At 39.5% G+C, this 25,030-nt stretch overlaps 1 protein-coding gene across 4 annotated transcripts in view; it reads right to left on the bottom strand.

Moving 5' to 3' along the window:
• Positions 1–1,994: 1,994 nt before the first annotated feature.
• LOC134804093 (beta-alanyl-dopamine/carcinine hydrolase) overlaps positions 1,995–25,030 on the bottom strand; it is a 78,325-nt gene continuing 55,289 nt past the window's right edge. For 2 of the 4 annotated variants that reach the window (XM_063777019.1, XM_063777021.1), the window contains exons 2-10: positions 9,561–9,655; positions 9,137–9,331; positions 8,827–8,934; positions 8,327–8,428; positions 7,719–7,851; positions 6,482–6,574; positions 3,927–4,068; positions 3,202–3,395; positions 1,995–2,182 (exon numbers count right to left, since the gene is read on the bottom strand). In XM_063777019.1, coding sequence (XP_063633089.1) covers positions 2,070–2,182; positions 3,202–3,395; positions 3,927–4,068; positions 6,482–6,574; positions 7,719–7,851; positions 8,327–8,428; positions 8,827–8,934; positions 9,137–9,331; positions 9,561–9,655 — 1,175 coding nt within the window. In that variant the 3' untranslated portion in view covers positions 1,995–2,069. Of the gene's footprint in view, positions 2,183–3,201; positions 3,396–3,926; positions 4,069–6,481; positions 6,575–7,718; positions 7,852–8,326; positions 8,429–8,826; positions 8,935–9,136; positions 9,332–9,560; positions 9,656–16,850; positions 16,949–25,030 lie in introns of those variants that run through there. The other 2 variants (XM_063777022.1, XM_063777020.1) reach the window with 2 other exon arrangements.

The following is a 25,030-nucleotide window of genomic DNA, read 5'->3' as shown; positions in this document are numbered from 1 at the left end:
ATAAGTAGGTTTTAACATGTCTATAAGGATAACGTAAGAAAATGGGTGTAGAGTCCCTTTATTTTATGATGTCCACAGGAAAGACGCATAACCTTAACTCATACTTAAAAGTTTTTGTCCCAGTACCCCTAGTGTAAATTTCATTCGATAGCGTGACGTGACGTACGCGTTAAATCTCATTTTGTATGGGATTTTGAACAGCGAGCCAAGCGGGACGTTTTAGAAACTCAAAATCCGTGACCGTCACGCTATCGAATAAAATTTACACTAGGGCAGAGGTTCCCAAAGTTCGCTAGTGACTTGGGTACAGGTATACACACGAGGACGTTTCTGCGCACGGGACGATTGATAGATACCTATGTCATTATGTCGCTCCCTAGAATAGATCGTGGTGCCAGTGTGTGAGTCGCCTTAGAATTATTGTTTAAGTGTGTTTTAAAAACCATGTGTATTTTAAACTTATCATACAGCTATGTTTCCAAAGGATAACAATAGGTAATAACTAATATCAATAGGAGGGTTCCAGCAGAGTGTCGCTTACAAACGAATATTTTCACTCCTTAAGACTAATCAGGTTAATAGTGGCGGATTTGCAGTCTTTGCCGCCCTAAGCCCCAGGCCCTGTAGCCGCCCTTTCTCAGCACCCATCATATTGACTACATTTTGAGTTATTACTTGTTCGCTGATGATAATCAGCGAATTTTTTGTCTCAATTTGCAGCCCCTGATATCTCGCCGCCCGGCCTCTACTTGGCCTTAGGGGCTATTCATAAAATACGTCATTTCAAATGGGGGGGTCTGGACATCGGATGATGGTAGCATGACGTAGGAGGAAACGGGGTCATTCGAAGCATGATTTTTGGATGATTTTAGGGGGAGGGGGGGTCAAAAATTGTCAAAAATTGATGACGTAATTTATGGACAGCCCCTTAGGGCAAATCCGCCACTGCATGTTAACATTTTTCTTATATAGAGAAATATATAGACGACATCATTTTGTCCGACTCAATCGAATAAAAGTTTATTCCTGTCTACTCTGTTAATTTCAACTTAACTTAGGCCACTCATAAAGTTAACAACAAAAAACTGGAAAGATGGGATCTCAAAAACTTATAACTACTCACACAGGATACAGTCTGACAAAAAGAGTAGAAATTAAAAAGTGGCAATACTGTAGTGTCGTCCCGTTTTCTTATATATATATATATATATATTGATTTGAAAGGGACGACACTACAGTATTGCCACTTTTTAATTTCTACTCTTTTTTGTCAGACTATACGTTAGCTATCCACTCCGGTCCGGTCCGGTTCGCTCCGTGTTTGATCCGCCTCAGTTAATAATAATCATACAGTCGACTCTCGTTAATTCGAAACTCAAGGGACTTTTAAAATATTACGAATTATCGAGAGTTCAAATTATTGAGTAATAATGAATTATTAACTGCTAATTTTTTAACAATATCAAAAGGTTAGAGGTACATATTTACATGCACAGACATAATGTGAATTAATTATTAGTCTTTCGGAAGAAGTTTGTAGGTAATATTATGTAGTTTGATTCAAAGCACATTGCTGAGACTGAACAATAACTTTTTTTTATCTGAAATACCTATTAGTGCCTGAAATGCTTTTACAATAACAAATGCTCGTGCAACGATGAACTTGAACTTGTCTCAAAATTTAGGGTAGGATACGTACCTCTGCAATCTGATAACTTTGAATTGTCGAGTGTTTGACGCCTATGAGTTCGAATTAACGCGTCGTTTTGTTACGTTGCGATGATTTTTTTGTTCGAATTACCAAGTGCTTAAAAATGTATTGATCTTTTTCGAAATATAAAGAAATTTTCTAGGGAACTCGAGAATACTTCGAATTATAGAGAGGTTCGAATTATCGCGGGTTTGAATTAACGAGAGTCGACTGTAGTAGCTTTGCTGATATTTTCGGTAAAGAAAGGTAACTCATAAAATAACAAAGAAAACTGGAAAGAAGGGGGTCTCAAAAATTGCTAGCCCGACGTCGCAAGTCCGGTCCGGTCCATGTTCGGTCCGGTACGACACGGTCCGGTTCAGTTTACGTCGTTGAGCCGGGTGAACCGGATGGGCAACACGGCGACCGGCTCCGTTTCGTTCGCTTTGCCGATGTACATGCTCCACGTGCGCTTTTCAAGGTCGAATATACCTATAACAAATGTCAACCAAAAATATGTAAGTATATAGTTATTTGTGATACAACTGAAGGAAGTAACCACTATCAAACGAGCGTTGAGACTGTAATGGCTCCTCTACACGATGGGCCAACGCCGGCCACTCCAAGGGACGCAGCCATGCGGTAGAATGAGATAGCAATATCACTTGCTCCCTCTAACGCATAAATGCGTCCCTTGGAGTGGCCGGCGCTGGCCCATCGTGTTGAGGAGCCATGAAACATGTGTGAACGCGGGTATAAATATGTACTTTAATAATAATGACTATAGGGTAATCGTGAGGAAACCTGCATACATCTGCGAAGAAATTCAAAGGTGTATGTGAAGTCCCCAATCCGCATTGGGCTAGCGTGGGGACTATAGCCCAAGCCCTCTCGCGCATGAGAGGAGGCCTGTGCCCAGCAGTGGGACGTATATAGGCTGAATTATTATTATTATTATTATTATAGGGTAATAAGGTGAAATAGGGTAATATTAGCCGACATAAGTTGAGAATTATCTTTCTGTTCCCCGTAGTGTAAATTTCATTCGATTTCGTGACGTATGTTCGCGTTTGCGTTATGTCTATTTTTGTATGGGATTTTGAGTAGCGCGCCAAACGGGACGTTTTGGAAACTGAAAATCCCATACAAAATGACACTTAACGCAAAAGCGTACGTCACGTCACGCTTTCGAATGAAATTTACACTAGGGGTATATCTAAAGATATACATCTGTACACTCAGCAGCACCAGTTGCTAAGCGGGCGAAGTGTTCAAAATTACCTTGACGCGCTATTATCCTCTTAACAATAAAGTCGCGTCAAGATAATTTTGAACACCTCGCGCGCTTAGCAACTATTGCTGCTGACTGTACCTGTGGTCTTCACCGTTCTTAAGCCCGCTCCACACTCGTGCGCGGATCGCGGCGCGAAGCCGCGATCCACGCGCATAGTCTGGAGGGGGCTTTAAGCTCACGTAATTTTCTTTTGTTTTTTTTTTTTTACTACACATACCAGTGGCTATAGTCTTGACGACGGCGTCGGGTCTGTTCTGCCACACGGAGTACGTCTTCCCCTCCGCGTCGGACAGGATGTCCGCTACATCTCTCCTTGTCTGTGGCGGGGCGTGTTTTTGTATGGCGCAGAGACGAGCCATGCTGCTGTCTACTATCATGCCTACTACTTCGGTCACGTTGAGGTTTTGGTAGCTGGAATGAGGGGAAAATGTTCGACTTATTCTTATAAAGTACATATTTATTAGTGGTTGGGACGATTGCCCACACCTACCCACCCTAGACGTACCTAATGTACCCACACTAGATACAACATTAAAGAGAAGTTAAAGAGACCCCACACTAGCGTCTTTTGAGCGTCGGCGTCTAGTCAGCGCTATAGAAAATGGCGTCGCTGCACACTTGCGCCAACGCTGCGCCGAGCAACAGCCACAGAGTTGTCTAGACGCCGACACTCGGGAGATACTAGGTGGGGTGGCCCTTAAATGCCCTTCCAAAGGATCTACTCTTTTCCTGGTAGGTAAGGGAAAGGTTAGCCATGGTCCGTGTCCATGGTCCACTGGACTATATAGTTATCAACATGGTGACTCCTCTCCTTTAGGAATGCTCTAAGAATTGTCAATCAATAGTTTCTCACTAGTGAGACAAACTGTCCACGATATTGACGATATACATAAGAGACGTATTAGTTTTCGATTGTCGAATTGCCCATGGTACTATACCCACATGTTAGTGTGTGCAAGGGAGTCCCGCTCGTATTTCCGCACGCTGACGGACGAGAATCGCGCGTTCAAGTCTGGAGCTACCTCGGCGTTGTACAGGCGGCGGGCGCCCCACGGCTCCGACCAGATCATGTTGATGTTGAAACCTGAACCAATATAGTAGGTAAATAACAGGTACCTAATAGCAATGAAAACTTGGTACTTATTAAAATTTTCATACGAAGAGACTGGTTAAAGACTAAAAACTACGTCGAACTCAATAGAAAAACTACTTAAAACATAATCTAATATAATTCAATCAACCAAGCTATTCCCTTAACACACACACACACACTTTTACATAAGTGGCTCTTAAACTATTAAAATTACATTAGTTGCTCTGCTACTCACATGTTAGTTTTATTGTTACATAGTTAACTTATTAAATTGTTTAGTTTAATTTAATTTACTTTATTTTTTTATCTTGTCAAAAAAGTGCAGGCCGTTTTTCGAGACATGCGTCGCTTAATGACATAGTCCGTCGGTCTCTTGCCACCATCAATGTGCCTGCTCTTCTTGAGCCGACTGGCATTATCAGAGATGATGGCAAGAGGCCCGATGGAGTGTCCTTAGTTCCTTGGAGCTTGGGACGGATGTTGGTGTGGGATGCTACCTGCGTAGACACACTGGCACCGTCCCACCTCCAACGGACTACTGTAAAAGCGGGCGGAGCGGCGGAAAGCGCCGAAATTCTAAAACGTAACAAATATAAGAGCCTCGGTAGAGAGTACCATTTTGTACCATTTGGTGTTGAAACTCTAGGTCCATGGGGTCCCAGCGCGCATAAGTTGTTCGCAGAAATCGCGAAGCGTCTGGTTGACGTAACTGGTGACCGAAGAGCTGGCGGCTACCTCGCACAACGTATCAGCATTGCGATACAGCGAGGAAATGCCGCCAGCATCCTTGGTACAATGCCTCAAGGGCCTATTTTAGATTTAAGCTAGTTATTAATTTCGTTAAGTAGTACCACTGTATATATATTGTATGTAAATAAATGCTTTATTGTTATCGAATTTATTATCATGTTTTTCTTTTAGCTTGTAGTTAATCACTAAGGAAGAGCGGTGTTCCTTAACACAGGTATTTTTATACTTAAAAAGGGGCACCAACCTGCATTTTGTTAAACATTGCTTGTTAGTGAACATGGTCTAATAAAACATGGTCTTCTATTCCCAGAGTGACACGGGCCTAGGTCACAATAACATTGCCACTTTATTTCAACATAACATGTTACATGGGTACATTATACCTATGGTTAATAAGTTAAAATATTTCTTTATAATTTTATAATTTTCATTTTATCTTAAATTTTACAATAACACGTCATTTTTAATTATTCGTTAGCAATATCTTCCGATTCACGAAAGAAATTTCAGACGTTCGGGTAATTCTGTTTACATTACTGGCATCACAGGATAGCGCTGTCACATTTGACAATTCGGAGCTAGATAACTTCATGCCCTGACCGTCATCCTTGTCGAACGCGTGTTAATTGTTATTTCCTTCTCGCTCAGTGTCAGCAGTCGCAGTGTTTTCCAAACTTATCACGTCGTAAGCTTGGTAATTAATGTGTAACTGTGAATTAGTTTTTCAAACGTTTCTCTTGTATAGATAAATAAAGTTTAATTTAATACATTAGATTTGTTTTATTTTACTATGTTTCTACATGAATAACTTAAAATTAATGCCGTTAAAATAATTTTCACCGTTGATTAAAATTCTCCCACATTTTAAAGTTTGAGAACCTGTAAACAGCATGATGACGTAGGCCCGTGTCAGTTAGGTCATACGCGAATCTCGGAATAGAGTACCAGGCGGAGTATATTATTATACCATGGTTAGTGAATAAATAATTTTTCAAATAATTATTAATTTTTCAAGAGACCCGATTTTGTTGTTATTGAGTACCTATATTTATTTTTAACATCACCATTCACCAACTAGGGAAGGCGTAATAGGAAAGAGTGGGACAAAGCTAACCCTGCAGCGATTTTGATAGCACATACTCTGCAAGTGTTATTAAAATTCTATGAAATTATGACGTTTACAAATTTTACAATATCACTCGCACAGTCTGTGCTTCGCTTCAGAGTTAGCTTGGTCTGAGTCTAGGCGAGAATCGCTAAAATGGCAGAGAAATTAACCATAACCAGTCGCTATCAGATGTATCGGAGCAGCCAAGGCGCTCACAAATATCTGACTGAACACACACCTCTGTTGTCAAGGCGTTAGGGTGTGTTTCAGATATTTCTGAGCACCTTGGCGGCTCCGATATATATGATGGCGACTGTAGTAACGGATTTAAGGATGACAAGTATATGACTCACGTTAGACCGGGCCGTGCTGGCCGGGCCTGAGGTTGCGGAGCTTCGTTTTCTATGGAAAGCACCACGTGATCACCGATCAGCCGATTCAGCCGTCATAGAAAATGACATGTCGGACGCCAGCACGGGCACGGCCCGGTCTAGCGTGAGTCATCCTTTAGGGGGTGACTAAGGGTAACATTGGTAACAATCTTACCATTGCCAGCTCCAAGACCGTCATCACGCATGATCTTCTCGGCTTCAGCAAAATTCTTAGCCGTCAGCAACGCTCGTGTGATGAACACGCGTGCTGAAACATACAAAACTTAATTTGAGTCTAAATCATAGGGTGCGATACGATCGACATTTGCCGGTAAAGTTGGGCAAGTCTAAGTGCGTGGGTAGTTTGTGCAATTAATCTATATACAATTTCTTTATTTAATGCTGGTTTAGGTACCTACCTAAAGTAAGTAGTTTTGATTATTTGTTTTTTGGGATCACCAAAAGAAGATACAATTTAATTTATATAATATAAGTAGAAGTAACATACTACAAGGGCCCATTTATTATACAACATGCAATAAGTATTATATTAATTTAAACATTAACTTAACACTCAGAAAATGACTTAGTGTAAATTAAAATAAGTAGGTAAGTACATCTATAAAATACTTAGTAACAAAACACCTACCTACTTAATATTAACAATAAATCAGTTGACGACATTGTGATAATAGATCGATCGCAACGTCGGGCCGTGCTCGTTGACATCACCATCCCCCATGATGAGAATCTCGTGAAGGCCGAGAAGGACAAGTCCAGTAAGTACCTAGACTTGGCTCACGAGATAACCGCCATGTGGGATGTTGATTCGACGATCATTGTCCCGATAGTCGTTTCAGTGAACGGTCTAATAGCGAAGAGTCTCGACCAACATCTTGAGAGACTCTCGCTAGGTGGTTGGATCAAGGGTCAGATGCAGAAGGCGGTGATCTTGGACACGGCGCGGATAGTCCGCCGGTTCCTCTCTCTGCAGCCCTGACCACCGGTAGCTTGGGCCTTGCCCCGCTGCTGGCGGCACCCTAGGTTAGGTTTTTTATAATGTGTTTATATTCATTTTTATTGTTTTGTAAGTGTTTTTATATTTTACTTTTATATTCATATTATAAATAACCTAACTTAAGATGAGAAATGAATAAAGAGACTAATCAGTTGACTATATAACGGTATATACATAAAGTTAAACCAAGATAGGATTGCAATGATTTTGATAGCACATGCAGTGCAAGTGTTATTTATACATCATAATTTCATGGAAGCTTGACGTTTAAAATAACACTTGCACTGCCTGTTTTCTTGGTCCAACTCTATTATACATACTAAGGATCCCTAAGGGGCAAAATGTATCCGCAAGGACCCCTGAAAATCATAGATATAAATTATACAATACTAACGTGTGCCTCCCGGCTTCAGCCGCAGCGGGCTCAGCGTGTTTATGGAGAAGACTAGCCCGTGCTCGTTGAAGCCCATCGTGTAGCCCGGCATGTGGCCTGCGTAGCACAGGGACGAATACCGCTCACCTACAGCCTGTAATACGGGAAAATAACATGAGTACTACAGATGTAGCGCATAATTATTTTCCATCGTATTTTCACGGAAACGTTAGAACGTGTCTTGCTATTTCAGTGAGTCTCGGTACAAAAAGAACTGAGGCTGACTGAAGTAGCACAAATACGAATAACGTTTCGGAGAAAATACGATGGAAAACAATTCTGCACCACATCTGTATTTATTTAAATTTTTTAACATGCAGAAACGTCTGCGAACGATGCTATTAAGCTTAGAATAAATTTAAAAGTGAAAAAAAAAAAATTGGCAGATCGCAGATGCTGAATGGCTGGATGGCAGGCGCTGGAGTATCGATACAAGACAGTAATTTTTCCACTTTTAAATTTATTCTAAACATCTGTATTTGACAAAAGAGATGACCCACGGGTCTTAGTCTAAGGAAAATACGAGTATTATAGCTTTATAATCTCCTTTAGGAATTATATTAACTTACTCCATGTTTCCTGTCCTCATCCGTGGGTGTGACGTGTGCCGATACGATGTACCAGTGGTTGAGTGTCGACGCGAATGCGTCCTCGTTGTGCCCCAGGATCGACTGAAATGTTAATTGCAAAATATAAACATATAAACATTCTCCTACGAACGAATTTACAAGTGCGACAGAGAGGCAACACGTCGAACGTGGACGACGTGGACGAGAATGGAGTCGCCGTGGTCGGACCGGGGGGTGTGTTCGTTGTTCGCCGTGAGGACGATGTCACGTGTGATCGGAGCGAATACAGTCGCTATTGACAGTGGCGTGGTGTGAACCAATCTAGCCGTGGGCGAAAACCACATCTGCGAGGCCCTTTTCAATGTGTTTTCCCAAGGTAATTAAAAGTTTGGCTTTACGAGGCCCGCCTAAGTGCGAGGCCGTGGGCGATGGCCCCATTCGCCCACACCTATAGCTACGCCACTAGCTATGGAAAATGGCCAGGAGATCATCATACTAACGTAGTCGTCCGTGTTGATCCCGATGGACGTGCAGCCGCCGTGGTCGGGCCGGGGGGCGTGTTCGTCGTTAGCCGTAAGCACGATGTCGTCGCAGTGGAGGAGGAATATCTGGAAACATTGGAGTGTTAGGTTAGGTTAGGCACAACCGCCGTACAAAGCAGCTAAATGCCCGAAATCTCCATACAAAGTGCCTAGTTGGCAATAACTTTCCACGCCACGTTTCACGTAAACCACTGCGGCTGTGTCCCTGATACAGCCAATCCCCATTTTTTTTCCGTGTCTTGTTGTATAAAGTAGGTAAGTTTCTCACCTTGTAAAATGGCACTTGAGCCCCGTCCGCGATCCCCTGGATCTCCTTCACGTACCACGGGTACCGCTGTCTCATATTGGCGAGTGTCTTCTCGTAGGCAGCGCGGCCCGCCTCTGTGGCGTACTCTTGCTCGAACGGCAGCATTTCGAAGTGACGTTTCACGAAGGCGTGGATAACTGATGAGAAGGTACGACCCTGGAAAATTTATTGGTAAACAATTGATAGAATGTTACTAACGTCTTGATCTCCGGTTGACGCCGTAAGCATAATGAGTCATGTTCTAATGTAATATGTTGTCTTCGTGTGATCCCACGTCCAACTACACAATGTGATGCTGAATGCAGCGTAAAGCGTAAATGTACAGGACGGACGGGCCGCGAACTCCACCGCCTGATCACGGTCAGAGTGTACACATGTATGTTACCTGGTCGAAGCCGACTTCGTAGTGCGAGCCCTGGAGGTACAAGACGGGCACGGCGTTTCGCCGGCCGAGCTCCACCGCCTGCGCTCCATTCGCTGCTGGAACGTGAAAGAAACATGTTTAAATCAGGTCAGGTTAAGTACCTACCAATACTAGTTACTATTTTTTATAATGCGATTTGCAATAAAAATACATGTCCAGATTGTTTACCCTTTATCCAATGCTAAAAACAAACCAGGCAAGTGCGAGTCGGACTCGCGCACGAAGGGTTCCATACCATAATAAAAAAAAAACAGAAAAAAAAGCAAAAAAAAACGGTCACCCATCCAAGTACTGACCACGCCCGACGTTGCTTAACTTCGGTCAAAAATCACGTTTGTTGTATGGGAGCCCCGCCCCATTTAAATCTTTATTTTATTCTGTTTTTAGTATTTGTTGTTATAGCGGCAACAGAAATACATCATCTGTGAAAATTTCAACTGTCTAGCTATCACGGTTCGTGAGATACAGCCTGGTGACAGACAGACGGACGGACGGACAGCGAAGTCTTAGTAATAGGGTTTAGTAGTAATAGAGTAATTTATGAAAGGAAGATAAATGCGCATTTAATTTTTTTGTATATCACATTAGGCGCTTATCTTATCTAAATGTTGACCTACGATGGGAACGCCAGGGGCGTATTTTGAAATTTGGCGCCCCGGGCCAATACGTTTTGCCGCCCCAGAAGTCAAGGAAGAAAAACAAAATGCAATCCGGCATGCCGCCCCTGGGGGTTGGCGCCCCGGGCCATGGCCCGGATGGCCCTAGGGTAAATATACGCCCCTGGGGAACGCACTCCTGCCACTCCTCCAACGTTTTATGCATATTCTGATCTAAAGCAAAGCTTACTCGTTGCGGTATTGAATGAAAAGCCTTTTGGATTGTTTTGTGACGATACGTCTCAACCTCAACTCAATAGCATAATAGCAACTCTGCTGGCCAGCGATTAATTGTCCCCCGCACTTGGCGTTATATTTATCTTATGTTAATGATTTTTTTTTTATTGTCTCAATTGTAACTTATTATTTTTATGGAATAAATAAAGCTTTTTATTATTATTATTATTATTATTACTTGGCGTTCGAAAATTATTAAATATAATATATATATATATATATATATTTTTTGTTTAAAATGATTTGAATTTTAAGTAGTGTGTATTGATTGTATTGGTTCTTAAAAAACACATTCCTCGCTTTGCATCCTCGCCAAAGAATATAATACTCACATCCTCGCACTCTCTAGTGCAGCGGTCGGCAACCTTTTAGCAGCCAAGGGCCACATAGCAGTTAACGAAGTGGACGCGGGCCGCACTTAGTATTTATGCCTTTATCAGACATTGTCGTTTGTCAATATTTCCAAAAAAAAATTGCCAGGGAGCCTCGCGGGCCGCAAGTGAGAGGTTCGCGGGCCGCATGCGGCCCGCGGGCCGCTGGTTGCCGACCGCTGCTCTAGTGGAAACGCAGCCTGTTTCCTAAACTCTAAATCATAATTAGATTCCAAAAAATGTTGCCACTGCAATAATTTGTTTGTAAAATAGTAAATTCGTTTTTATAAATAAATACGCTAAGATAATTTATTTATTGGTAATTTTACGCCTACGATTTAAAAAAGTACTTTTTCACTTCTCATGCTCAAAAAGTGCACCTTTATGTCGTGCGTAGACGACATAAAATCGCATTTTATGCTCTAGAGCATAAAGTAAAATCGAAACAAAACCATAGCTCAAATTAAATATTTTAGGTTGTATAGTAGAAACAATTGGTTCATAAGTCAGAAACGCGCATGTGACACCCTTAATATAGCAACATCCATAGACTACGAAAACCACTTAGTGTTGCTTGTTAGTCTCCATAGGCTACGGTGGCCAAAATCGAGAAAACAACTGTCTAAAAATTGAATTTAGCGCGGAGCAAGTACCAGGGCCTCATGAGTTGGGAGAAGGTGTCGTTGACCAGCCCGCCGTAGGGCGCGGGCCGCGGCGGCCGGGTCGCGTACCAGTATGAAGGTATCACGGCTGTTCGCGAATCTTAGCTGTATACTTTTGGTTTGGTTTGTTTGTATGATTCTGCTAGTTTAAAGTATTATTTTTGTTGACTAGTAGAAAAACTATTGTATACAATAGTGATATAATAAAGCTTTTCAATCTCGTACCTTACTTAGGCAACTCAGCAAGCTTCGTTGCCTAAATACGGCACTCGACTGAAAAACTCTCTATTATATCACGATTGTATAAAATACTATAAAATAACCTAAAATATTTGATGTTTTGTATATTTTCCTCGCAATCGAAGTGAAAAATTGCCTCGGGTAAAAATGGGTCACTTTATGCCCTTGTTGTACAATCTCCTATTATTTACTTATTTTTACATAAATATAAGACGCGCTAGTAAAAAGTGGCAACATTGTATTACTTTTTTTGGAATCTAATTATGATTTAGAGATTAGTAAAACAGCTGTGACAAAAACATGTGTGAAACACAATCTACCATAAGTGTTCCGTTTTTGCCGTTTTGGCTCCCTAACCAAAATGAAATTGTTGACAAAAACTTGTAACAAGTCTTAATACGGCTGCCATGTTATTAGCCGTCATAAAAATAAGCATTATGTGTCTATCGAGCCTTGAATAACGACTCCACGACCACGTGTGCGGCAACGTGATGTACTTTCATTGTTATGATAATTTTAGATGAGTTTAACTGAAACGTTCGAATTGACGTCAGAGTTATAACCGCGAAAATCAGATGTTCGAAAATTGCGGGCATCTTTCTCTGTCACTCTGATTACGCTTCGAATACATTTTTCTTGACATAATTCCGGATCCAATGAGGAATGGATTACTCACGTTAGACCGGGCCGTATCCGGGCCGGATTTTCCGGCGCATCGTTTTCTATGGAAAGCATCACGTGAGCACCTGTCATGTCATAGAAAAGTAAGCGCCGGAAGCTCCGGCCCGGACACGGCCCGGTCTAACGTGAGTCATTCTTTATCAGTAATTCAGTATCACACAGATTTTCAGGAGCAGTATCTCTATTTTTCAGCACTTTGAACTTGTCGACTAGACTATAAATAAGGCGTAGTGAATTTTCCCGCTACCCTTTTAGCCCCGTCCTACCCTCTCTCTCTCTTCCTAGCTATCCATCCCACATGGTGGCGGGGTCAGCCCCGTCCTACCCTATTTTAATTATTTGTCTGTATTACAACTAGGGATGTACCGACTAGTCGCCGACTAGTCGGGAAAGCCGACTATTCGGCCACATTTATAGTCGGCGATTAGTCGGCGACTAGTCGGCAAAAATGGCCGATTAGTCGGCACTTTATTAGTGAAAGAAAAACAGAAAAAAAAGATATCAACAATCAATATTTACCATATGTTTTATGTTTATTTTACTAAAATACCTATTTAGGGTGCATACGAAAACATTTGTTCATATAATTGACCGTTTGATCGTTACCGTATGTTGGTGGGCTGGTGTTTTCTTCTACAGGTCGATCTCAACTGGTTCTCGTGTAATTTCATGTGAAAGTTCGATAGTTATTTTTTTAAATTATTATTCATTTTGTGTTTTTTTTTAACGGTGGAGCCATGAGGAACTATTAATGTTATTGCATAATTTAGAGACTTAGTCAGGGCACGTTGCTCGTAAAGACGCTGACCACAGGGGATAAATTCTTAACTCATGACTACGTACGGGAAATAGAGCCTTGGAAATACCTCCTACAAGCTGTACTGACGGTCTGCTCAGGATCGCAAAATAAAAGAACTAAAGACAGAAATTGAACGAGGCTTCTTGTGATAGGTCTTTGAACATGTAGAGAACACCTTTTAACCAAGCTAAATTATGATGTATAGCGCAACCAAAGGAGCAAAACTATTGTTTTTCACCTGAACTTATACGAAACGAATGATCTGGCCGACTAGCCGATTAGTCGGCCGACTAATCGGCCATTCGAACGCCGATTAGTCGGCTCGTCGGCTAGTCGGCCAAATCAATAGTCGGTACATCATTAATTACAACGTTTTGTATGTTTATCCAAATAGATCGTCATTTTAATATAATTCCAATTACTTTTCAACGAAACCTTTAAACGTTTTTCGAAATAAATCTACATAATTATTAATTATAATTATATGTATTAAATTGTCACGATGTCATATAGCACGTGTGCATAGTTAACATTTATATTTTAAATGTATCGATGTTAAATTGATGTATTGTTAAATTAGTAAAATATTTAGATTAGGATTTTGGTTTTTATTCAATAACTAGTTAGAAAAACACAAATATACCCAAAAATTACTATCCATTTTTCGACTTTACAAACCACTTTAAATAATTATCGCGTAGCAGTGGGCCTATCGCGAAACAAGTTCAACGTGTTGCCTCACTGTCGCACTTGTTAATTCTTACATAAGTGTGACAGACAGGCAACACGTCGAACGTGGTCGCGGTAGTCCCTCAGATTAAGAATAAATATTACGACGATAGATTATTAGCTAATAGAGGTTTGTAGCGGTAAAGGGGTACCTAAGTTTTTTTCGTTTAATACCTACTACCGAAATGCTAAGCTGATGTTGGAACTAAAAAATATATATAGGTACTAGCGAAGAGAATAGATAGTATAGAGGGGTCCTGTCACAGTAAATTTTGTAGTCGCAGTAAATTTACTGCCATCTATCGATACACGACTAAAACTCAAAATGAAAACGTATAATATTATCAAAAAATGTATATATATGGATAGATGATTTTATTATTTTTATATAATTTTGACACATGTTCATTCACTGATATCAATGTGTTAAAATTGTTAAATATGAAACGGTGTCGTCACGCCAATAGCCGAGCATAGACCAAAGGTTGATTTCCGAGGCACGTTTTTTTCTTAGACTTTATTCATCTTAGGGGCTGTCCATAAATTACGTCATCGATTTTTGACGATTTTTGACCCCCCCCCCCCCCCTAAAATCATCCAAAAATCATGCTTCGAATGACCCCGTTTCCTCCTACGTCATGCTACCGTCATCAGATGTCCAGACCCCCCCCCCCCCCCTAATTAGAAATGACATAATTTATGAATAGCCCCTTATACGAAGTTACATATGTCTTTGGTACTAGGTAGACCTGTAAATGGTATATTATGTACACCAGTAGGTACCTAATACCGCTGTTATGTAAAGCCTAGCAGATCTGTACATGTCATATAATAAATTAATGCATAATGGTATGGAAATGTTCTTACAAAAGGAAAATATGCAAAAGAAAATACACCGGGGAATCCTAAAACGTGAGAAAATTGAGGAAAACTCACAAAGGCATTGAAAAGGCAGCTGTTGCAAAATATAAATCCTTTCTATCCGACTGAGACAATTGTTTTCACCACACCAGCTGGTAAAGGATCTCTTGATTGTTCAAAAACTGATGAGAAAGTTGCATTTTATCCACATGTGCAGTGGGGCAAAGTAATCAGATGCAAATTTTGAGTTGTTTCCTTATGTTAGCTGGTAGATTTAACTTTTAAATGATTCGACTACCGTAGGCTCAAATGGCTTAACGGACAAAACGTGGTTTTTCAGGAGAGCCAAAAAACTGTTTTGTTTTGAGAAAAAGAAATCATATATAACTTTTTTGTTTCTTTGTAAAAACTGATGCTTGTCTTACTTTACTGAGGCTTATTCTTAACTTATTGAGCTCTTTTAAACTGATTAATTGAACTTATAATACAATGTTTATTTAAGAAAATAGCATGTCCGTTACGCCCAAAAACACGACGGTTTTTAAGAAGGGCGTCCCTTTACGCCTCTTTTTTATAATAAAATTATGAAAAAAAATACATAAAATAGTTCTTTACCTATACATGTAGGGAATGCAATCTCGATCTCGCAATTTCGAGATCTCGCAAGATCTCGCACGCATTTTCGAGATTAAATCTCGTTGACAGGAAATCTCGATTTTAGCAATCTCGGTCGAGATCTTGATTAATATTTTCGAGATCACGAACGAGATTGAAAGATTGATCCGTGTGAATTACTTTGTTTTGAGTAATCTTTTTGACCTTAGATTCATGTTGTTCATGCAGTGTTATTGTGTACGGCCGGCTTTAGATGACGATAAAAGCACTGTGGCTCGCTCTGTGCGGAAGAATCGGGCGAACTTAGTCACAATTATTTATGATTATTGCTCGTGTACCCTACTTTTTTTTTAAAGTTGCTGAGTGCTTGACAAAAATATCAACTGAGCATGGTACTGCCTTTGCTTACAATTAGGTATAATTAAAAAGAATTATTAACACTTTTTCATTCATCATCTACATATATATTTCTCGTTTTTAGGGTTCCGTACTTCAAAAAGAAAAAAACGGAACCCTTATAGGATCACTCGTGCGTCTGTCTGTCTGTCCGACCATTCCCCCCTTTATCTCTGAAACTACTGAGTAAAAAATTTTGAAAAAAATACACTAAATATTACTTTACCTATAGATGACAGGAAACCTATTAGAATTGTGCAGTCAAGCGTGAGTCGGACTTATGTACGGAACCCTCGGAACGCGAGTCCGACTCGCACTTGACCGGTGTTTTTATCTGCAAAATATAACATGACATTCTCTAAATAAGTAGTATATACGGAATTCTTAAAGATTTTTGGTCAAAATAACACATTTTTAATTACTTTGTCAAATCTCGATCTCGTCGAGATTAATCTCGATCTCGAAAGTGTGACGGTCGAGATCTCGAAACACCCAATCTCGATTTAGATTTTTCGTGCGACATCTCGAATCGCCAATCTTGGTGCGAGATTGCATTCCCTATATACATGACAGGAAAACCTATTAGAAATGTGCAGTCAAGCGTGAGTCGGACTTATGTACGGAACCCTAGAAACGCGAGTCCGACTCGCACTTGGCCGGTTTTTAATTTAAGCTTTTAAAATAATTAGCAAGATAAAAACGAAATAAAATAAACATTTCTAGTCTAGTACATATTTTACATTTGACAAGAAAGATTACTTACTACAGATACAGTTTATTTTAATCTCTATGGTGACTTAAATTTATCAATTAAGGGCTTCACAGATCTTGCAATCCTTTGACGACTAAGTACCTAGCACTGCATTCAATGTATCTTTTTGGCGAACCGCGAGTTCTCAGTTCGGGGCGAACTACGATAGTTATGTTGTTTTTGTACAAATAATTCCTTCATATATAAATTCATACTTTTTGGCGCACACAATTACTAAAGTGCCAAAACTCACCACTATACTCCGGCATATTAAAAATCCAAAGGGCAAACTTCGTATTCGACTTATGACCTTTGGCGGCGCGGCGAGCGCTCCGGTGTCGGGCGCGGCGGAGCTGGGACTGCGCGCGGGCCGATAATAACACGGTATTAAAGGTAGGCTGTGCACCGTCGTAGAAATTATTCACTGATGGTTTGTGAGCCTTATTGGGAAGATAATAAGGTACATCGATGATCAGTCTGTTAGTACAGTGTTTAGGCTGTAATATGCGCTGGCAAGGATAGGGCGCACTGGACTTATTAAGTTAGAGGATAGTGTTACTGTTAAGACTATATCGATCGTCCAGTGGCGCCCTCAATACGGGACCAATTAATTAACCAACTAATAAACCAATTTATTTACTGTATACTTAATTCAGTATATTAAGTATATCAGTTGCTGTCCAACTTGTACCCCAATTTTTAATCTATATGTGATATAGTTTTATATTACTTGATTTTAACTTCATAATTTACGCGTCAAAGGCGACAAAGGTATCTACGCGCTTACGCAGTAATTCCTGAATGGCCACCAGTTTGACACTGATCCGCTAGTGACTGCGTAACTTAACCTTTTGGACGCCAATGACCGATATATACGCACCGCAGGTTCAACGCCAAAGACTGATTAATCTGTCACAGACCACAGAGCAACATAGACGTGCATATGCATAAAGTTCAATTTCAGTTTTGACACTTCGGTGACGTGGCGTCCGCGTGACAGCTTTTGTGTTTGACACGGCGTCGAAAAGGTTAAGTACTTTCTAAGCATCTCGCTCGTACTCGCACATTATACATACACAAATACCTACATAGAAAACACGTACGAGTACGACTCAGAAACAAATTTCTCATCACTCATATTGGACCGGGTTTCGAACCCAGGACCATAGGGTCCGTAGGCTTCACAGGTATGGTCACTACCGACTAGGCTAGGGTTACCAGATGACAGGAATTTTCCTGACATGTCAGGAATTTTGGCCTTTTGTCAGGAATGGGGACGGAACACGAAACTGTCAGGATTTTTTTGAATTGATAGACTTTTTTTATAAAGTACCTTTTTATTTACTTAAAAATCCAAAAACACTGTAAAAAAAGAATAAATGAGATCCACTCAACTTATCAATAACTTCGTAATGATTAATTAACAAATCTTTACTCAAGCATACATACATAGATATTTTAGAAATCGAAATCATGTCTAATTTTCGCATTTGCAAAGATAACAGTATAATAAGAAGTATTCTCTGCCTCTGTGATAAAAAATAATGTAGGTAAAACATCTTGTTTAATCGGACTACCCCCCCCCCCCCTGTCTTTGAATGTCAGGAAAAATATTCGGAAATCAGGAATTTTGTCAGGAAATTCTAAATTTGTATCTGGTAACCCTAGACTAGGCCGGATCGAACTTTGTATTTGTGGTTTCCTATTTATAATTGTTTTCGGAAGACTGGATGGCACTAAAATGTGTTTATATTTCCTTAAACGGTGTACAAATGGGCAATAAAAAACAAGTTACAAATAAAATCAACTAAGTTTGCAAGTTTGTGTATCGTTCTTTTATCAGATAATCATCAAATTTTAACATTTGACATTTACTAAAAGCTTAACGACAGATTCATAATAAATACAACACTTATTATGATAATTCATAGGCATTTCCGAGTTTTCCCAATGTCAATTAATTATTCACTATAAGTGTGTCAATCCATTTCCGTCAGTGGAAAAAAGCGGAGAATTAAAAAAATTTAGGCGTTAAGGGTTATCGTCCTATTAAAGACAATTTGAATTTAGCGTCTTTTTCAACTGACAAAGATGTTTGATCGGCTATATATCTATTCTCAAAAATATTACGTATTTTATTCTGTTACATTTTACTATTGACCCCTACGTAACTCGTAGTATGAAATTTGGTTTATTTATTAAGACCTTTAATTGGAACCCCAAATTTCATAAATATAGCTCAACTGGTTATTAAGATACAAACATCTAAAAATCGGTATTTTTCTCACTGACTGACTGACTGACTCAACATAATAACATTAATAACCTAACCCACTTCACGCAATGAAGAATTTCTAGAGATTCAAGAAAGGATTATTTGGTGGTAGGCAATGTTAAACAAGTTTAAGGTAGGTACTCTATTTATTTGTGACACGCTGTACCTATATTTTGGAGCTTGACAGCGCACCAGTCATTGCCACGATGCGGAACATGGGATGCGAAGAATTTCTACAGATTCCACCGAGCCGCCGACTGTGTAGGAAATGCATGGACGAGAAAATAAATCGCATGGCGACTGCAAATTTTATTTCCTCATTCACACACATTTTATAGCAGATATTATATGTATAGCGTTTGCTGTGGGAAGGGACTTTTTGTTATTTTAAAATTAGTTAATATACCTACCTATACACGGTAGCTAAAAAATAACTGCATTCCCATTGCCAGTAAGGTTTTGGGATTATACTGACCAACTTTTACTATGAGACAAACCCCGAAATCGAGAAAAAAAAATTGCCCTCCCATAGAAAATGGACCAGCCAAAATGTATGAAACAGCCAAATTTTTTTTCGCGGGACCAGGGTTGGTTCCATAGTAAAAGTTGCTCAGTATAATCCCAAAACCTCCCTGGCAACGGGAATGTACTTATTTTTTAGCAGGGGCGTATTTTGAAATTTGGCGCCCAGGGCCAATACGTTTCGTCGCCCCAGAAGTTAAGGAAGAAAAACAAAATGCAATCCGCCAGGGCCGGCATGCCGCCCCTGGGGGTTGGCATATGCCGCCCTTGGAGGTTGGCGCCCCGGGCCATGGCCCGGATGGCCCTAGGGTAAATACGCCCCTGTTTTTTAGCCACCCTGTATGTTCAGAATTTTTCTCCTAACAATTTCAAATAAATATTGGCAGTGCTAGCGGGAAGTGCAGTTTTTGCTAGCGGGACGAAAACGACCCAATGGGCATATTAAGAGAAAATGTTGCAAGTGTTGTGTTAGGTTTAATTTGGTTCCTAAGTTCTAGACTTATTGCCATCGTCGCAGTAACGAAACAGTGACGAAACACTAACTATAAATCAGTAATAATATACATACTCGTGTATGTATATCTTCGAAATAGGTAAGCAATTCAATTTTACAATATAACAGTGACAATATGGCAAACACATATGATATGTACATATACCTATATCAAACGCAGTGCAGCCATTGGGACGCTATCTCAGATTTCCCCGTACCTAAAATTAATTATTCTAGAGGTCCGAAACGGTCCTAGGGTTCGCTGGTCAATTTATAGGGTCCGCTGACACACACAGGTAACAGGTAACGGAAAATGAACCTGGACAAAGAGGTTCGCAGTCATCTATGAAATTTAATACAATGCCCTTGAGAAACACTGTCTTGTACAGTCGACGTCAAAGATATGTTTACATTTTTCGCCTTATTACAAAGGCATAAGGTGCAAAAGTGTAAACATATCTTTGACGTCGACTGTACTAAAGCTTTCTCATGCGTTGATCGAACCATAGAGAGATAAGTAAAGAAAGAGTGGTAACTATCATAAGTTTTCTTACCAAAACGCGAGTTATTTCGTAGTCGACATCTAACGTCAAATAGTGGAATTATCAGTACCGCTACTTGACTCCAGATGTCACAAGTGTCGCTACTGACAAAAAATGTACTGCTGAAACAATTTACAACTGATATTATAAGCAGAACGAGTAGAAAATAGAGTTCCGGTTAATCTGGTTATAATATTAACAGAAAATTGTTAAGCATTATAGTTTTCGTTCATCGCGACATCAATTGTCGACTAGCAGTACCTACTGATACATTTCGCTACTTGACGCTGGATATCGACTACGAAATAACTCGCGTTTTGGTAAGAAAATTGATGTATGCAGTTACCAGTCTTTCTTTACTTATATTACTCTATGATCGAACGTAGACACAAGTTATTGGGGCGACATTCGATATAGCTGACATACATACGTGCCACTCTAACTGACAATTTGTTAGCCTTAGTGCTAAGACATAAGACTGTTTTTGTTTACCCTATGTCCAGTGTGTACTGATAATTAGCGTAACGTACGGACAATCTAAACAGAGAGGAAAATGGAATTGTTACTAGAGTCAGACCAAGAATAGTCTGCAGCGGATTTGATAGCCCACGTAGTGAAAGTGTTATACTAAACGTCAAACTTCTATGAAATTATGACGTATATATGACACTTGCACTGCGTGGGCTATCAAATCCGCTGCAGACTTTTTTGGTCCGACTTTATCTACAAACTTTATGATTTAATTAATAGGTAAATTCAAAGTCAAATGTCGGAAAAACTAAACAGAGAGGAAAATGGAATTGTTACTATCTACAAACTTTATGATTTAATGAATAGGTAAATCAAGTGTCGGAAATGTTAATTACATATGTTACATACCTATGCTATTAAACTTCTTTTACAATTTTCACACTTAATCGATATATTTCCTAACAAACTTCTTTAAAGGCTATAAACTTCATAAATTACTCTACAAAAGGATAAATGTTGTTAAGTAGACTTATATCTGTCGTAGGCCGATCGTAATACGATCAGGCAGATCGTAATGTTCCTGTGTCATGTTTTTACGATAGTCACATTAAACCAATATATAGGTAGGATAGGTTCGTTAGGTTGCTTCAGATGCCCGAAGGGCAAACTGCCCAGAAATAGGAGCCCCGCGTAGCGGGGCTCCTTCGACTCAGGGAACAAGTCAAAGATTTTCACGTTTCACGATATGCGTAGGAATTTCACGATATCTGATCTGCCTGATGCCTGATCTTACGATCGGCCGCCGACATATCGACCGGGATATGATATGAACCGTCTTCCGTCTAGTTCTAGTGAAACTAACCGTGAATCGTTCAAAACGGTTTTTGTTAAGTAGCCTGGCTAAAAATTATGGTGATCTTTGAAACCTATAAACGAACGTTCTACAATACAACAACATGTCGCATCATTAATGAAATAATGACATAAAGATAAACAATAACGAAATCTTATTTGTCAAGAGGATTACGGAATACAAAGTGTGTCAAAATAGGGTATTTGACTGTACTACATATTTAAAATAAATTATATACACCATGCATGGAATAAAACACAAATATTAATAGAGAAACGTAGACAGTAGTTATGTATTTTTAGACATAATTTATATTTAAAAACCCGTATAAAACTATAAAGAGTAGGTCATTTGATTGTGACGTCACATGCTAGTGTTTCATATAAATTCCCTCCATAGTAGCTAAATCGTTTTGACATCTCGATAAAGAATCTGATTTGCATTAGAAGAGTCGTCAAATACCCTATTGAAGTTGTTTCAACTCCCCTCGGGTGTTCCCTACCGCCTGGAGAGTCTGTACGGAAAGAGAAGAGTCGTGAAATGTATGGGATGGGATCCAATCCAATACATTCTACGACTCTTCTCTTCCCGTACAGACTATGACTTGTACCTAGTCAGCATCAAATAAATAGTGACGGCCAAGTGGCCAAATATATCGGCACACCTTTATAAAACAAAGATAAATATGTAAATCGATAGCTATTTTGCATACAGTATCGATTGTTACCTATAAGGCGACGTGTAAGTATTACAGTACAGGGTATAATCCATAAGTGACCATAATTAGGTAATTGACATCATTGTCACGCAAAAGTAGGCTGTAGGTAGGACTGAAGAAACGAAGGGTAATGGTTTCTAGTTTATATGAACATTTGTTGTAGTGATTCGAGCTTTAAGATACGTCAATTAATAGATTTAAAAACAATATGTATTAGATGTGTCAGTGTCAAAAGTGACGTTTTGTTGAAGAAACGTCACATTTGACACTGACATATGTGGGTCGACGTGTATCTGCAAGGGCCTCCGAAATAATAAAATAGGTTTACTAATGTGTTGCAGAAAGTTTTTGACATATTTTTGTATTGCATAATGTTACCTTTATTACCTTTCGCATATATCATTTAGCATACAATCATTTCGCAGTTTTAAAATCTAGAACCATGTTTTGGCATACTGTTGATGTTTATAATAGTCTTTTAAACGAATTGTTTTCGCAGATAAATATATTGCATAATATTTAGGTGGCATAAAGTTATCAAGTTGAGTCTTCGTCTACGAGGAATGGTGTTAAATATTTAATAAAACTACCCTATGTCCTTCCACGGGTCTCAAACTATCTGCATACCAAATTCCATCTACTCCTAAATCACTTTAGCGGTTTAAGCGTGAAGAGGTAACATACAGACGAATAGAGTTATTATGGCATTGCTGTTTGCTAGTTTTTAAAGTGTGTTTATATACGGTAAAATAATCAGTAACTATGTATAAAGACCGTCGGGCAAAAAGATAATGAAATAACTCTAACCTGAATATATTTTTCTGGTATGTGTTCGTTTTTGTTGAGGTCGCAGTTCTAACCTAACCAACTTTGCTCGCAGCCGTTCGTTTTTGTATGAGGTCGCAGTTCTAACCTAACCTAACCTACCTACTTTTCTGGCAGCTGTTCGTTTTTGTAGGGGGTCGCAGTTCTAACCTAACCTAACCTACTTTTCCGGCAGCCGTTCGTTATTATAGGAGGCCGTAGTTTCAACCTAATATAACCTTCTTTTCTGGCACAGGTTTAATTTTGTTGGGGTCGCGATTCTTACTAAACTTAACCCACTTTTCTGCTAATAGCAGAAAAATATCACTATGCCATAATAAGAGTATGCTGCAGGATGATTATGGTACATAAAATTATGCTGAAACTAAAGTCGGCGAAAGTAATCTTATGCTAAATAATATGCTGCAAAATGTATTGTATGCGTAGTAATAGTGTAATGCCAAATAATAATTATGCAAAATTATCATTCGACTAAAAGTGTTTCTGCGATACATGTTATGCGAAGTGTATTTCTGACAAACAATATTATGCCAGATGAGGGGAACCCAATAAAATACTTTACCACGTACTTGTCCATACAAAAAGAGAAAATATTTTTCCACTTCTAAATATTTTACATTCTCTATGAATTTTTAGTAATCACACACACTGCACACTGAAAAACTAAATTTGTGGGTCGTTTTTTCAAAGTTTGCAATACAAAATAAAACTAACCCTATAAACCTGGAATATATTATGCTGAAGCGATCGACATCAAAATCAAAGTGATTTGTTAAGATTTAGTTAGAGGAAACCGTTTTCTTCCGAAATGAAAGTTTCATAGAAAAAGTACCTGCCGTTATTGCGTTAGGATCGCAATTATCGCAAAGCTATTCTTCCCTCTTAAGATAGATTACAAATTGAGCCTTGTATAATAGCTTTTCGTGGAAGAAAGGTAAATTAAGTGTTAAAATGAGAACAATCGTGACTGTACCTACGGTGCGTAGTGCCCTGGAATCTAGGGCCTAGATAAATTCAAATTTCCGACCTTGTATATGTACACGTTTCCTATAAGCGTATTCCGGATGGTCCGCTAGCACTGGCGAATCTAATTCAGAGTTTTGCTAAAAGTTTACTATAAAAATGCTTATTTTACTTCATTCCAGAGGAATTAAGGATGACTCACGTTAGACCGGGCCGAGTCCGGGCCGGAGCTTCCGGCGCTTATTTTCCTATGTCATGATAGACGATCACGTGATGTTTTCCTTAGAAAACGATGCGCCGGAAGCCCCGGCGCGAACACAGCCCGGTCTAACGTGAGTCATCTTCCGTAGACTGATATATAAGACATACAAAACCGGGCTCATTTCGCCGCGGTCTGATCTTCTTCTCTGAGAAGAAAACATTTCGCCATTATAATCGAATTTACCACAAAAATGCAAAAAGATTAACCAATTCTTATAGTGAACTGAATAAGATCCCTGTAGTACAAGTATAGTGTTGTCACGAGGCCGGATCTGCGCGAGCGCAAGTGCGCACGATACCGCCACAGCAGTGATCGATGATCTACGCCTGTTGTCGTTGATTTATCTTGTTTATAGATCGCGTGTAAACAGATATAATTCATTATTTCGTACAATGATTTTTTGCATTTAAAAATTGTTTGCAAAAAGCTATGGATAGGACATTCGGCTTTCCTGCCTTCCTCCATCCCTACCTCCTCCACCCCTCCTCATCCTCTTCACCTCCCTCTAT

Source organism: Cydia splendana, chromosome Z (genome assembly GCF_910591565.1).
Source record: "Cydia splendana chromosome Z, ilCydSple1.2, whole genome shotgun sequence".
Lineage (NCBI taxonomy): Eukaryota > Metazoa > Arthropoda > Insecta > Lepidoptera > Tortricidae > Cydia > Cydia splendana.
The sequence above is the reverse complement of the archived record's forward strand: the minus strand, read 5'-3'. Positions and strand labels throughout refer to the sequence as shown.